At 41.1% G+C, this 16,824-nt stretch overlaps 1 protein-coding gene across 2 annotated transcripts in view; it reads right to left on the bottom strand.

The window, feature by feature from the left end:
* LOC311498923 (protein NLRC3-like) overlaps positions 1 to 16,273 on the bottom strand; it is a gene marked incomplete at its 5' end in the record, with an annotated part of 100,357 nt that extends 84,084 nt beyond the window's left edge. Inside the window, 7 exons of one of the 2 annotated variants that reach the window (XM_084559709.1) lie at positions 6,402 to 7,738; positions 8,561 to 8,607; positions 8,691 to 8,864; positions 8,991 to 9,164; positions 9,246 to 11,043; positions 11,295 to 11,571; positions 11,932 to 16,273. In XM_084559709.1, the coding sequence (XP_084415835.1) occupies positions 7,179 to 7,738; positions 8,561 to 8,607; positions 8,691 to 8,864; positions 8,991 to 9,164; positions 9,246 to 11,043; positions 11,295 to 11,571; positions 11,932 to 11,967 (3,066 nt within the window). In that variant the 3' untranslated portion in view covers positions 6,402 to 7,178. Of the gene's footprint in view, positions 1 to 6,401; positions 7,739 to 8,560; positions 8,608 to 8,690; positions 8,865 to 8,990; positions 9,165 to 9,245; positions 11,044 to 11,294; positions 11,572 to 11,931 lie in introns of those variants that run through there. The other variant, XM_084559708.1, reaches the window with a different exon arrangement.
* Between the last annotated feature and the right edge of the window lie 551 nt (positions 16,274 to 16,824).

Genomic DNA, 16,824 nt, shown 5'->3' with positions numbered 1-16,824 from the left:
AGTAGTGACCCTGTCCTCATTCGTTTTTTTTTTTTTTTTTGCACAGCTTAATTTTGAGCTTTAGGTTTAGGCTTATTTAAGATACTTGATATGATTTTCAGTGGCTATGTATCACAACTGATAAATGGCAATAACAGGTAACTGTAATAATCCTTTATTAGGTGTTTACTATGCTTTATTATGTCTCGAGTGAATGTAGCTATACTGGAAACACTTTCTTTCGAAATCGGGCCATTTTGGGTCAAGTGACTCAAGTGACTCGCAAAACCCGGCTCATACAAGTGAGTGACTCAGACTGATCCGAATCCCTCAAAAGATCCGAGTTTTACACTACTAGTGTGTAATGCTGTGCTGCTGGCCGGGCCTGGCTGGTAGGGGTGGGCGGTGCTTGGTTACCTGGCGTCGCGGAGTCACGTGACGGTACAACAAACACACGAGAGGGGGAGGAGGAGCAAAATAAGCCTGCTCTGTAGTGATGTTCATACCACCGATTTCCTTTCCGATCCGATACTGAGTAAAATTCAGGCTGGTATCGGCGATGCCGATCCGATACTGATACTTTGTGCAAATACACCTAATGTGTAGATAAATCTAGTAGTGTATTTCAAATTATAGCTTCATAAAGAACAGTTTCTGTAAAAGATAACTCCATGTCATTTATGTTGACATATTGCACCTTACTATCATTCCTATACATTATAATATATTCTTCCATCTTTATTTCTTGTACATTTGCTCATATGCTAATTTGTACATTTCTGCTCATACTATTTTTATTCTATTTTTCTGGATTTTATTTTACTTATTTTCATTTTGTTTATTCTTTCTTTTACTTGTGGTTCTTAAGAGTGTTTTTTTTATGTACAACTAAGCTACTGTGGCCAAGAATTTCCCTTGTGGATCAATAAAGTTTATCTAAGTCTGAGTCTTGGAGCTGAAATAGCTTCATACATTACTCCGTTAACGCTCTTCCGTTGTGTCTACAAACTGAGTGATTGAGCAGCATGCAGGCATTATGCACTTACCCAAGCGGAAGAAAAAGTAGTTCCCACCAACCGCGTATCATTTAGACAAGATCTCAATAGTTTAGTTACTTTCCAGTGTGTTCCTGTTAATAATAGGGCCGGGACTTTAACGCGTTAATTAAGATTAATTAATTACACAAAAATAACGCGTTAATTTTTTTTAACGCATTTTAATCACACTTATTTTTGCACCGCGGAACGTTTCTCACTGGATGAGTTTCGGCGGACCGATTATACTGGAGCACCAACTAGCGTTCATTACCAGTGTCCTCAACAAGCAGCGGGTGCTGCCGTGAGCCCCTCTCCCATCCCAAAGCACTCACAGGTAGTAGCCCCGCGCAGCAGCGGTCAGAGCAGAGAGGGAGAACCACGCCACCGCGTCCAGACTGCAAACGAATGACGCATGCGCAAAGCTGCCGCTGATCGCGCCCTGGTTTACAGAGCGGGATGTAAATGTTTCTTCACTGTCACACTAAAATAAATAATTAAAATAATAATCCATTTAGATTGTTAATTTTGTCAAGTAAAAACCGTTTGTACAAAAAATGTTAAAAATATTCTAGTTATGGCAAAAAATGCTCATGTTCTTCTGTGCCTGTGACTTGTAGGCTGGAAACTAAACCAAACTTAAGAAAACTAAAAAAAAAAAAAAAAAAAAAAAAAAACTTAAGTTACTGTGCCAGGGTGTCTCTTTAGAGTCATTTTGCCAATACCAAGCCCGGATAAAGGAGGCGCGTTAATAATACAGCGTCCATCACAATTACATCCAAAAGGTAAATTGTGCAAATTAGCCGATGACGTCATTTAGCGACTTCTAGCGACTTTTAGGACAGCCAATAGCTACTTTCCTTTCCTGAGGAGTTGGCAACACTGTTCATTACTTCAGACAACAACAAACCACAGTGAACATGAAAGAAGAAGCTGATGAGACCGCTTTGGTTGGCCCCGTGGATGGGAAATTTAGTCATTATTCAATGGTATACTAAAAATCCATATGAAAAAAATGACTTCTCACTGTTCTCAGGTCAAATATTTATATGGGATTAAAATGCGATTAATTTCGATTAATTAATTACAAAGCCTCTAATTAATTAGATTAATTTTTTTAATCGAGTCCCGGCCCTAGTTAATAATATACTTTACTTGAAATAACTGAAGTATCAAAAGTACCAACGTTAGTATTGATATGATCGATATTTGGATCGATCCGTCCACCACTGTTCATGTTGTATTAACTCTAAACTCCGAGAGAGTACATTTACGTTGAAAATGCATATTTTACACTGGGAGAGTAATTTTAAAACCATGTCTTTTAACTCTATCTGAGCTTTAGACTCGCAGGTTGGTTTTGCATGAACTTTCTCTCGCGCACAGGAAGTAGAGCACAGAGTCACCAAACCAGTCTGATTTTGAAATAACGATTCTACACCTGTACTTTTTCCGTTTTCAACAGCGTGTTTTTTAATTAATATTTCTTTAGCGGGTTACGGGTGGATAACTTTATAACTCTGAATCGTGTCTAACTTTCGTGTTTTAAGTTAAAGATTTGGAAAGATTTACAAATTCTGGATTTTCATCTGACTTACCTTAGGTCGACTTATTGTGTCTTTCCCCGTTGCCATGCGTGGACAAAACGTCCAGAGAAAAGAAGATCGATCGTCGATGATTTCAGTCACAAGTGAGATTCGTTTGTGGATTCTGAGTTCCGGGTCTGAGCAGTGAAACCAATGTGAAAGTGCAAAAAAAAAAAAAAAAAAAAAAAAAAAAAAAAAATGCAATTCATCAAGTGACCGCTTGAGGCTCCAAAAGGAAGTGTAATCGTAGTTAGTGCACACATTAGTTTTGGATTATTTTAAGGATGCATTTTTACCATCATAATTTATGTTGTGTATTTATGACATATCATTTTGGGACTGCAGAATTAAGTTTATTTCGTATTTTTTTGTATCCACTTCTGCAATTTGTTATCTGAATCCCCTTATAGAGTAATTTTACTTCCTATCTTTCTTTGTTTGGTGGGACAATTAGGTGTGTGGCGCTCGGTAACTGCGGTAATAAAATTATGTGTGTCTTGTCCTGCCATGTTGGTGTGGATTTAAAGAATATTTGACCAGCTTTACACCCACAGCCCTGAGAGTCTAGAAACCAGGGTTAAAATACTTTTAGATATTTCCTTTTGTGGAAGCTCATACTAACTATAGTGTTTTCCACACTAATTGTGTTTTTGTCCATTAGCTCATAAAGAGAAATCCGAACTTGCTTATGTTTAAATACTTACAGGGCTGTAAATGTATCTTTAATCAGCAGATAGAATACAGAAAATACTCACTGGGGGAATTCAGATCCACATCCAGTCACTGGGTTGTTCTGCTTTCACCTGTAGAGGAAACACAGAGATAAACTGATTCTCCTTTATCATCAGTCTAAAGACTCTGCTACACTCTCATTACTTCACTGTCAAAGAGCAGAAACATCAAAATGGCAATAAACCAGTTTAATTTACAACCTGAAAGCAGAGTTCAGGTCCAGAGTTCAGGTATAAAATCATATCCGCTGTTATTGACTGTCATTATTTCCTACCTATCTGATGTCTATGAGAAAAGGAAAAACCCGCAATCCATCACAACAAACACTGAAGAAATGTGCAACAAAGAGCTGAGCATGTCTGGACAGAATGAAAAATATTACAGTATCTATGAAGGTTTGCAGTCATCCATGGTATAGCCAACAAATAGCCATTATTAGTGGAGCTCACAGCAGGTTAAATTTCATTTTCAGCAAAACTCAGGTGTTTCATTCATTCCTCCACTGCAGGCAACAAAGCAGCACAACATACGTCTACTGTTCTCAGATCAGTTTAATTGGTTACGTTACCTTCTGACGGAGAAAATAATCTGCGTTAAGTCGACAATTGAAGGTGAAATTAATCAGCAGCTTCAAGCAGGAAAACAAGCAGAGAAAGAACGAACATGTGACAGCAGCGGCTTTACAAAAATCTGCAGACTGACGAACACTCTCAACTCTCTGGATTCATCTTCAGCCTGAAGTCTTCCTTCAGGAAACATGATCACAGCGTTCTCACCTTTGGACCAAAAGCCTAAAGTCAATCACTGTATGAATCATTATCAGCTGCATCATAAAGTTCTGGGGCCTCATGTACAAAGACTTGCACGGATTTCCTACTAAAACATGGTGTAAGCTCAAATCCAAGAAATGTTCTATGCCCAAAAATATCCAGGGGCCTCATGTACGAGAGTTGCGTGCACACAAAAACGTTCCATTCATTCTTCTTCACAGAAAAGTTCAGATGTATCAAGAGTGAAATGACCGTAACCTTGTACGTGCCTCACGGCAACGTCATGTCTGGCGTACGCTGGCTTCTACAGATGTTGATCCTTTGGAGACACTTAGAGGTGATGCTGGGAAACTGTCATCAATGTGAAAACAATTACTCCGACTGATCGTGACTGTGCCAGTCGACCCTGAGCAGAGCCATGCAAGCCTTGTGGGTCGGAGCTATCCGCATGTCAGTCAGGTATATCTGATTCCCATACAATGCATCTGAACAGGTCAACATTAAAGAGCATTTTGCAGCGAGAGCCAGTTTTCTGAACGTAATCTGAGCTATGGACTGCACACACATTGATATAAAAGAACCATCACATGATGAATTTGTAAATGTCAACAGGAAACATTTTCATTCGAGCAATGTACAGATCATATGTGATGTGTAAATGCAATTAACCAACACTGTGGCGCATGGAGGACAGCTGTCAAAGAGGACATTTTTGCGCATCTCCACTCCAGTGAGTAGTGTCTCCAATTCACTTTCTGTGAAGTTCTTCTTTTTTTCTTTTGTTTTCTTTTTCTGATGGTGCAGAGAGGGGAATCTCAGGTGCAGGGTCAATTTAAATAGAATTTGCATATTCAAAAGGGGCATGGACAGGTAGGGGTAGGGTACAACATGTGCACGCAATTCCACGTTGATTGGGCTGTACAAAGGAAATGTGCTTCTGGATCTGAGCGTGCGCCACGTAAATCGGAAATCCATGCAAGTCCTTGCACATGAGGCCGCAGATGTATGAATCTGTGCGTACTCGTGAATCCAAGCACATTTCCTTTGTACATCCCAATCAACATGGAATTGAGCGCACATGTTGAAGTACCCGACCCCGCCCTGTACACGCCAACATTTAAATATACAAATCATATTTAAATAGGCCTGCACCTGAGATTCCCCTGAGATTTCCGATCAGAAAAATCAAAAAATCAAAAAAAAAGAATAAGTAAGAGTGGAAAAAAAAGAAGAACTTCACTGAAAGTGAACTGGATGAAGTGGAAGGACTATTTTCCCTCCTGCCCTCAGGCAGGCGTTTCAGAAGCCTCCGGATAAGGACCAGCAGACTGCGGAATAGCTTTTTCCCCAGAGCTGTGACCTTATTAAACTCGAACCCCCGCTGACCCCTACACACCAATTCCCTCACACCCCTGAACTCCTCATTCCCTCACTGACCAAAGACTTTTACACCATCACCACTGCACTATTGGACTACTCTGCACATGCTCACTTTATATAATATGACCCACAACGCTGAACTCCTTCCTTTTTCAGATCTTCACTTTGGCTGGAACCGAGAAAATAAAACTATATATGAGTAACTCAGTAACTTCAGTATTATTCAAGAAAAATTAAAGAATATTTATGAGAAATAATATGTAAATATTAAATGGCTTTTGTGGAAATGTAAAAAGATTCTGGTAGTAGCTTGTTTTGTTGCAATGTGAGTAAATAAGTCGTGAAACTCTAAAGTAAAATTAACAGTAACGGTTATGTCACGTTTATATATTTAGTTTAATAAATGTTATGAATCAAAATATTTTGTGTTTAAGAATCATACAATCATTTATATAACTGTATTTTGTATTTTGTTCTTTGTTATCTTGATGACTGAAGTACAATTCTTGTTTTTTGTTATTGTCTCACTTTTTAACTTTCATATCTTGTTGTGCCTTCTGGATGTTCTTCACTGTGTTGACATTGTTTTATGAAGATGTTTGGGCAAAAATATATGTGACTGTAAGTCTTTAGTTTGCCATTTAGACTTTTGTGATGAGTGAGAGGAACTGCAGTGGATCTGTACTTGAGTATTCAAATTTAAACTGGTTAGAATTCTGGGACAGCTTCAGGTTTGCCTCTGACATTAAGTTAATATAATTAATCAGTTTAATTATCACAAGTAGTAAACTGTAGATACATCGACCTCAGTTTTCAGCCTTGAATGAATGAACAACAGCACAACCTGGTAATAAATGAAGGTATTTTATTTCTACACTCTCGTCTACAAACTACTGGATAAAGGAGGTAAGATACTAATATAGAGACGGTTCACTTTATTTGTTGATGAAGAGCAGGCCACATGATTTAAAAGTCAAAGAATAAAGAACGTTGTCGGAACATCACCTCTCACCATCAAACGTGTTAAAGTTTAGCCCATGTACCTTCAAGTGAGTCGAGCCAGAACTCAGCAGGTACCAGGCTCAGGTCCAACAAGGGTCTGGATCTGCTGATCAACGTTGTCACTAATTTATGATTTGCAATAGTCATCTACTCCATGTTTGTTATTAAATATGAAACAAAAGTATCTGGTTTACAGATTAACACTCTTTAAAATACATCACTGCATGACTATGTTTTTGTCAGTATGCTTTTCCTGATATATGAAAACATTAAACATCACTGATTATGGAGAAATACATTAATACAGTTACACAAGGTAAAATCATCAAGGCTGATTAGATTGCAGTGTGGTCACAGAGTAGAATAATATTTTAATAGGAAAACTTCTACTTCAGCAAACGGAAAATATAGAGTAATACTGTTTGTACTTCAGGATACGTGTAGAGCTGAATTCACAATAACCAGTTTCAGACATGAGACCTCTCAGTTTGATCTTCATGTGTCCAGGATTATCCAGATAGAAGTGATCATCAAAGTCAGTCCAGTTTTTCCAGGAGTTCAGTGGTTAGGAGATCATTTCACTACTTCTAAGACCAAACATATTCTGATATAAAATCACAATCAGTGATTCAACTGTAAACCAAAGAGAAACATCATCCACCATCAACATTTAAACCTCAGAGTTGAAGCTGCTGTCACTTCAGAGACTCTCCTTCCCACAGAGAACACAGAGACAATGAGGAGTCATATATCCAAACCCCTGATCTAAACCCAAATCCAGGATAGAGAGGTTGAGTGAATGTGGTGTTGAAGGTGTAGAGGTGGATCAGTTTGTCAGAGGAGACTCTGTAGAAGGACAGAGTTCCAGCAGGACAGTCCACATACACTGATACTCTGTTAGAGACAGAGGAGGAGGAGATGGATGTTTCTCTGTTATTGTGCCAGACAGAGTAACCATCATTATCAGAACAGAACAGACTCCAGGACTGATCATTCCATCCAAACCTGCTGTCATCCATGAATCTTCTCCTTCTGATTCCTCTGTAACTCACTGATATATCAACCTCTCCTCTCCACTCAACCTCCCAGTAACAGCGACCAGTCAGAACATTTCTACACAGCAGCTGAGGACAGTCAAATCTGTCTGGATGATCAGGATATGGCTCCTCTTTCACAAATGTCACCTTCCTGTTGTTGTCAGACAGTTTGAGGTTTCTGTTGACTGAGTTTGTGTCCACTTCAAGTTGACAGAAATCTGATGGAGAGAAAAAGACACAACACAGCTGCAGTTTATCATCTGACACATCTGATGGATTTATTCTTTCTTTACTCACTGATCTGTTGTTCATTACATCCAAGATGGCCCCGCAGACAGACGCCTCGGTACTGTGCTCTCTACTGTCCCAGCTCATTGTGCCCCCCTCCACCTGTCAGTGGCTTACCAGTTTCCTGACTGACAGGAGGCAGCAGGTGAAACTGGGTAACTTCACATCCAGCACCCGGTCCCTCAGCACTGGCGCCCCCCAGGGATGCGTTCTTTCCCCACTGCTCTTGTCCCTTTACACTAATGATTGCACCTCAACGGACCCTTCTGTGAAACTCCTGAAGTTTGCAGATGACACCACCATAAAACCCGCTCAGAACTGTGGAGATGACAGTGGACTTCAGGAAGAGACCCCTATCAAACCCTCCTCTCGCAACTGCGAGTGAGTTCATCCACACGAACATTAAACAATAACTCTGCACTGTTGTATATAGTCACTGTATAAAACCCTGGTTTGGTGTATATATCTGCTCTTATCCTATATTTTATGTGTACAGATTGAGATTTATTTCATTTTATTTTATTTTATTTTTATTTCACTTATTTAAGTTGTTTCTGTACAAGAGAGCAAAGTTATTCTTGCACATACTTGGTCATTAAAGCTGATTCTGATTCTAATAGAAAGTTTAATGATGATGACTTTTGTCAGGATTCTCTTGTCAGTGATGTTTGAATGAATAAATACCACAACTGTCAGCATTGGATTTAAACAAACTGACACTTTGATGTTTTGTCATCATCTGTCAAACTTACACTTCCTCAGACCAGGTTTTAACCACTGCTCTCCACCATGGTCCATCCTGGAGGAAGAAACACAGTCAGAATGAGTTTCTATAAAATTACACTACACTACACTGTGTGAGCTCCTGTTGTCTGTCCATACCTGAGAGTGTTCAGTCTCCAGAGTGGATCCTCCAGTCCAGCAGACAGCAGCTTCACTCCCTTGTCTCCTGGATGGTTGTAGCTCACGTCCAGCTCTCTCAGATGGGAGGGGTTGGAGCTCAGAGCTGAGGCCAGAGAAGAACAGCCTTCCTCTGTGATCAGACAACCTGACAGACTGGAGATAGAAAAATATTTATCAGGAAATCAAGAAGAAGAAGGAAAATCCTCCAGATGTTGAACTTCTGCACCAACAAGAACCTAAATCAGGATTTAACTGATCAACAAGCAGCTGTATCCTGACCTGAGAATTTCCAGTTTACAGTGAGGACTCTCCAGTCCAGCAGACAGCAGCTTCACTCCTGAATCCTGCAGGTTGTTGTTACTCAGGTCCAGCTCTCTCAGACTGGAGGACTGGGAGCTGAGAACTGAGGACAGAGCTTCACAGCTTCTCTTTGAGAGGTTACAACTGCTCAGCCTGAAGAATAATCAACATAAAATGTGTTATTTGTCATTTACTACATGAATCATGCTTCAAATAGTTCCTAAATCCACCTACAGAGCTTTGCTGGAGGCTTTGACCACTGGCAGCATCCTCAGAAGAGCCTCCTCTGAAGCAGAGTATTTCTTCAGGTCAAACACGTCCAGATCTTCTTCTGATGACAGTAAGATGAAGACCAGAGCTGACCACTGAGCAGGAGACAGTTCATCTGTGGAGAGACTTCCTGATCTCAGGGACTGTTGGATCTCCTCCACTATAGAACCATCATTCAGTTCATTCAGACAGTGGAACAGATTGATGCTTCTCTCTGCAGACAGATTCTCACTGATCTTCTTCTTGATGTACTGGACTGTTTCCTGATTGGTCTGTGAGCTACTTCCTGTCTGTGTCAGCAGGCCTCGTAGGAGAGTCTGATTGGTCTGCAGTGAAAGACCCAGGAGGAAGCGGAGGAACAAGTCCAGGTGTCCATTTGGACTCTGTAAGGCCTTATCCACAGCACTCTGATGGAGATCTGCTAGTTTAGATTTGGGTCTAAGGAATTTGAATTTGAATAACCAGGATGTAGTTTCCATCAGGTTGACATCAGAGTTGATGAAGGTCAGATGGACATGAAGAGCAGCCAGAAACTCCTGAACGCTCAGATGGACGAAGCAGAACACCTTGTCCTGGTACAGTCCTCTCTCCTCTTTAAAGATCTGTGTGAACACTCCTGAGTACACTGAGGCTGCTCTGATATCGATGCCACACTCTGTCAGGTCTGATTCATAGAAGATCAGGTTTCCTTTCAGCAGCTGATCAAAAGCCAGTTTTCCCAGAGACTCAATCATCTTCCTGCTCTCTGGACTCCAGTGTGGATCTGTCTCAGATCCTCCATCATACTTGACCTTCTTTACATTGGCCTGAACCACCAGGAAGTGGATGTACATCTCAGTCAGGGTCTTGGGCAGCTCTCCTCCCTCTCTGGTTTCCAACACATCCTCCAGAACTGTAGCAGTGATCCAGCAGAAGACTGGGATGTGACACATGATGTGGAGGCTTCGTGATGTCTTGATGTGGGAGATGATCCTGCTGGCCTGCTCCTCATCTCTGAATCTCTTCCTGAAGTACTCCTCCTTCTGGGGGTCAGTGAACCCTCTGACCTCTGTCACCATGTCAACACACTCAGGAGGGATCTGATTGGCTGCTGCAGGTCGTGTGGTTATCCAGAGGCGAGCAGAGGGAAGCAGTTTCCCCCTGATGAGGTTTGTCAGCAGCACATCCACTGAGGTGGACTCTGTAACATCAGTCAGGATCTCAGTGTTGTGGAAGTCCAGAGGAAGTCGACACTCATCCAGACCGTCAAAGATGAACACAACCTGGAACTCTTCAAAGCTGCAGATTCCTGCTTCTTTGGTTTCAGTAAAGAAGTGATGAACAAGTTCCACCAAGCTGATCTTTCTCTCTTTCAACACATTCAGCTCTCTGAAAGTCAATGGAAATATGAAGTGGATGTCCTGGTTGGCTTTGTCTTCAGCCCAGTCCAGAGTGAACTTCTGTGTTAAGACTGTTTTCCCAATGCCAGCCACTCCCTTTGTCATCACTCTTCTGATTAGTCCATGTCTTCCAGGTGAGGCTTTAAAGAGGTCTTCTTGTCTGATGCTTGTTTCTGGTCTGTCTGGTTTCCTGGATGCTGTTTCAATCTGTCTGACCTCATGTTCATCATTGACCTCTGCAGTCCCTCCCTCTGTGATGTAGAGCTCTGTGTAGATCTCATTCAGAAGGGTTGAGTTTCCTGCTTTAGCAATCCCCTCAAACACACACTGGAACCTTTCTCGCAAATTAGATTTGATTTTGTTTTGACAATCAGCGAGGTTTTCTGAATGAATAAAACAAAGACAAAGTGAGTGATATATTAGTGTGTTCAATTACATTCATGTTGTCACAGTAACAATTAAAAGGGTCTCACAAAATAGTTTTTTTGAAATCAGCAGGACCAGTATATTTCTTATGAAGTACTACAATCCATGGTGAAACATAGTATATGTGTCTGTATTTGTAGAGAGATGTTTTTGTTTATGACATGAATCTCGGATCTTGGTTCTGTCCAGTTTATAACTGTTCACTTACCTGTAGGTTTTGGAGCAATTTCTGATAATTCTTCTAAAAGATCATTCCTATTTATCATCCTCAAAACCTTTTTTGCCACTTGCATAGTTTGGACACAGTACGTCTTCACCATCTGATCCACAGTGTCCATCCTGTCTGCCTTTTCCAGTCGACATACTGGGATTGCAGGGAAGTCTTGATTCAACTGCTGCAGGTACCACTTGAATTTCTTAAACTCCTCGCTTGTCAAATTCTCCAAAGTTCTCAAGAGAAACTCTGCAGTCAACATCTTCTCTTTCTGCCAAGATCCAAAAGCAGTAAGTAACCTTTTTAGTAACGCAGTTAACAGTTAACAATAATAATTTCAACACATCGTTGATCAAAATTAGTTGTTTAATGCGGGGGTCCTTGATACAGAAGTTTTTAGTTGTTTTCTGTTTAAGTTTTGTTGGGACCTGAACCTGGTGGTGAGCAATGACGGCTCACCACGCATAACCAAGTTTTGACCGCATGGCTTCTTTGTCTTGGAGACAAAGGAAAGCACCGTAACCCTAGTCCCACAATCCTCGAGGTGTGAAACCAGATCCAGCAGTTATCACTGGCCGACTGTGGCATGTGACCTCTGAGGTCATCAGGTCTTATAAAGGCTCTGTCTAACCTTTGTTCTTTTCCTTTTCCACTTCAACTCTCTCATCTTCTACGCTCGGGTCCTCCAGCTGCTCAGCTCCAGCTGGCTGCCTCCTATAGCCTGCTACCCAGAGCAGCTACTCCAGGCCTCTCCTCACAGCAGTGACAGCCTGTTGAGGAATCTGCACAAGTTTGGCAGGCTAACCCTCAAACAACAGGAACCGTACGACTAGTTAGCACTGAGCTGCTAACAAGCTACTTTAAAGGATCTAAAAGGAGCGGCCAGTTTCCCTCCGACGTCCGCCATCAGAACCACACAGCAAAGACTGCCTTTCAGCGCAGGAATTCCAACTTTTCCCAGCTTGGCCCTTCCTCCAGGAACTGCCAGCTAAAAGAGTAACACACCAGAGAGCGACTTTTCCCTCAAAACTGGTAATATGACCTGAGCCTACTCAAGCTAAGCTAAGCATAGAACTCTAACTTTGATTTGATGTTGTGTATGTTTTGAGTTGTTTTTATAATTTTCGTAGTCAGGTTATTGTATAGTTGGCTCTGCCACATTGTTAAGTTGATGTTATTTTAGGTTATGCAACACAAGGGTTGCCAACCGTCGTTTGAAAAACGTAATAGTCCCGTATTTAGAAACAAAAGTACACGTACTGTATTGAGCTGAAACGGGACACACTTTGTCCCGTATTACCGTGAGAATCCAAAATAGTGTGTAAAATGTCAATGTAATTAATGAATAACAGGATGCTTTATATGAACATTTACGATAAACTTATTCCCAGACCGTCTCCTACTCTGTGACCAATGAGCTGATAATGGGAATCCCGTTCATCTCATTGGTACTTGATATGATTTTCAGTGGCCACGTTTACATGATCACAATGAACTGATAAATGGAAATAACAGGTAACTGTAATAATCCGTTCTTAGGTGTTTACTATGCTTTATTATGTCTCGAGTGAATGTTCTGGAAACTTTTCTTTCGCAATCTGGCCTTTTTGGGTCAAGTGGGTCGAGTGACTCGCACAACCCGGCTCATATTAGCGAGTGACTCAGAATGATCCGAATCCCTCAAAAGATCCGGGTTTTACACTACTAGTTCCCATCCATTCTTTTATTTTTTCACACTCACTGTCTCTTCCTGTCTGACCCATCACTCACAAACCTTTACTAGTGAAAGACCTTCTTTCTCGATTGGTCCTCCCTATCTCACCATGAGCTATTTCAAAATAAAGTGAAATACTTAATAATGCACCTTTGTCATTCATTCATTCATCTTCTGTACCCGCTAATTCCTGTTAAGGGGGTCTGCTGGAGCCTATCCCAGTTGTCATCGGGCGAGAGGTGGGGTACACCCTGGACAGGTCACCAGTCCATCGCAGGGCTAACACAAAGACAGACAACCATTCACACTCACATGCACACCTACGGCCAATTTAGAATCACCAATTAACCTAATGAGCATGTCTTTGGATGGTGGGAGGAAGCTGGAGTACCCGGAGAGAACCCACGCAGACACAGGGAGAACATGCAAACAGAAACACTTAAGTGTTTAATTCAATCAAGCACCACAAACTCCATCCTCCACAATGATCACGTATTCACTAGTGTACCTAATGACCTGGCAAGATGAAGGGGTGAGGGGCTCAGGCCTGCATCCCACAAATACTTGATCAGTTTGGGATCTAGTGAATTTGGAGGAAAGCCAACACCTTATGCTGTTCTTCAGGATTTTTGTTTTGTTGTTGTTGTTTTTTTGTTTTGTTGTATTTTAGAGTTGTTCCTATAGCGTTTTTGTGTGTGTGCCTGTGTCAGGCTGGATCCTGCTGTGGATGGCTGCTGCCATCAAGGAGTGTCATTGCTATGGGGTGGGGGTGCCTGGTCTGGTCTCGGTGGGTGCTACATGTCTAAGTAACATCCACACCAATGAATGCCAGGTCCAAAAGTTTCCCAGCCGAACACTGAATTGTCACAAGATGGTCAATGTTATTTACTTAACAATTAACAAAGCACAGTAAAATAACACAATACCTATAGTAAACCATGGGGGTCACAGCATCCAACACAGGATGGATGTGTTGACAGCTGGTAAAATGGAGCTATGTTTTATCTAAGTTGTCACACAAGTTCTGACACTCCCTACATAGTTTAATGGTTACAGGTTATAATCACTTCATCTTTTATTCACCAATAAAACACATGGGGGACTGTAACTCAGAGGTTCTTAATGATCTGTACACCTGCAAACGTCAAGTAGCAGCAAAAACAGCCAATTATGATCAATGAACTCAATGTAAACACATTATCTATAAATGTATCCTTGTCTTTAAATAATTTTAGTTTCATGACCAAAGAGACAGAGCAGCAACTATCACTCTGGAACCATCTAGAAAATACAGTCTGTACAAAAATGAAAGTCTCCACCTGGATTTAACTAATCAAACAGGTAGGAGTATCCTATTGGATAATTACTGCATGGGTGATTATCTTTCAGCTGACAACAAGTTATTTAACCCCAACTGATGCAATGAGTGGCTTCTCATTTCTGAAACAACCATGCTTTTTTTGGCCAGTCAGTGTATCTTGTAGCAATTAGACATAAGACATTAAGAATTGTCACCAGTTGAACTCACCTCAGGTCAACTTGACTTCATGAGTTGAGGAAACATTTGGAGTCAAGAAGTTGCTCTTTCTAATCCTGGATTTGATCTGAGGATGCCGTCACTTCCTCATAATTTCAGAGTCTAAAAACACATCAGAGTTGCGTTAAAACCAGTTTCACCAGTCTTATAGTAGATGCATTTGATTAGTCACAGAATGCTGATTGTCAAAACAACAAAATAAAAGTTTAGCCACTTTATTTAAATAAAGTCAACAACCAACCCAATGGAAAGAAGTGTGGTTTGAGTGGGAGTATCAGTATGTCTGTAAAACACAGTAACTAGGCCGAAGCCAACATAACAAAAACGTGATGCTGGAGGGATCGAGGTCAAGAGGCAGAGAGGAAGAGCAAGTGAGGGCTGTGACTGCCAGATCTTAACGGATCAGGGAGACTGGCCAGGTGCTCCTGATTACCCAAATTGAGACTCGCCCACTAAGGTACCTGCAGAAAACAGACAAGCAACAACACAAGAAGGAAAGACACGGAACAGGCCCTGCAGCAACAGACAGCCGTCACACCCTTTTAAAAAAGTCCAGAAAAATGCACTGTTGTAGAAACATGTAAGTCTACTCTATTTAGATTACCCAGAAATCTGTCAGTTGTATTTACTCACTATTTACATTTACATTTTGCATTTACAACACATCAGCAGTGACATACTGTCTCCACCCAGTACTGGGTTTCTCCTGGTTGGGAGCTGCCAGGGCTGCTGGTTTCATGGCTGGGGTCTACCTGGGCCTGATCTGGGTCTGACTTGCACTTCTTTACAAAGTCTGCAATATTTCCCTTTCCTTTTCATTTGTCCCTACACAGAATATGACAGACTGGTTAGACCTCAGTATTGTGTTAGGTTGAATCTTAAACTATTTGTACCATTAGTATTTCATAACTTTAACCTACTCGCACAGTGTAACTGTTGGCATCATGTGTGAGCAGTCATGTTGTGAGTAGTTTAAAAAAATGACTCACTTGGAAATCACTTACCTCAAAATTACTTGGAAGACTCTGCCTTTCTCATTCACATTCCAGTCGCATGGCGCATCAACGGGACGTGCAGTGACCTGTCAGTCAGCTGGAGTTGTAATGGAACCTAAGGTGTCCAATCAGCTTCCAGAGGTGGTCAGTGCATCCCCCGCCCTACTCTGCCTCCGATTAACTCATTAGTCCTCGTGTCTAAAGTTAACCAGGTTAATCAGTGAAGGCCCTGGCAGCGAATACTAGCCGCATCAGGGGGGATTAAAAAGTGGGTATACGTAATACTGACTGAAAAATAAGTAGGTATATGCCGAATACCTGCGTATACCCTGGACTACACCAGTGCATGGAACAGAGAACCAAAGAAATATTCTGAACATGTGCAACTGTTAATAATGTGAGGACTTGACTCAGTATTATATTATATTTTTCCACACAGTCATTAGAGAAATAAAAGCTTTAGAAACAATAATGTACTGACACATTAGATTACTGATGATAGAGCATCACATCACTGAACTTTAGCACAAATACAAACTCTTTACTGTGGTTTTAGAAACAAGTACAAAGTAGTCTCTATCTACTGAAAGAGCTGATCATCTAAAACAAATATAATCAACCTGTTAATGAGACATTTCCAGATTTCTCTGGTAGGATTCTCACCTGCTGAACTCACTTCAGGTCGACTTTCAGACACTTTCCACCTTCCACCTCTTGTCAGTCCTGATATCTGTGCTGATTTGATCTGAGGACGCTGTCACATCCTCATAACTTCAGAGTCTGTAAACACATCAGAGTGACGTTAAAACCAGTGGGAGGTTCCCTGCAGTCAGAGGGAACTGTTTCCTCGTTCCTCTCTCTTACCTGACTGACATGATCCATATGAGATGATGTAGTTCTACATCTGTCCACTAGATGGTAATAACTATATAAACATTAACTAAACTAGAACCAGATTCACAAAACATCCTGAGGTTCAAAGTAGTTCCTAACAGTCAGTAAAAGCCAGGGCCGGCTCTAGCCCATTGGCTGCCCTCGGCGATACTGAGATTCCCCACCCCCCATCTACCACCTAGGGCCACTTTAAACCACATCCATTCCATGTAATCATTCTGATATAGGTACACTATGTTGTATGTATTATACTGTCCATTTATATTTGATACATGAACTACAGGCAATATAATGGTCTCAGAACATTTTTATTCTTAGTAATTTTGGAACTTTACAAACAACAACTGAATTAGCCATGTGGCTTTAATGTGCCCCTCATTTATA

The sequence above is a fragment of the Chelon labrosus genome (genome assembly GCF_963514085.1).
Source record: "Chelon labrosus genome assembly, chromosome: 14".
Taxonomy (NCBI): Eukaryota; Metazoa; Chordata; class Actinopteri; order Mugiliformes; family Mugilidae; genus Chelon; species Chelon labrosus.
The sequence above is the reverse complement of the archived record's forward strand: the minus strand, read 5'-3'. Positions and strand labels throughout refer to the sequence as shown.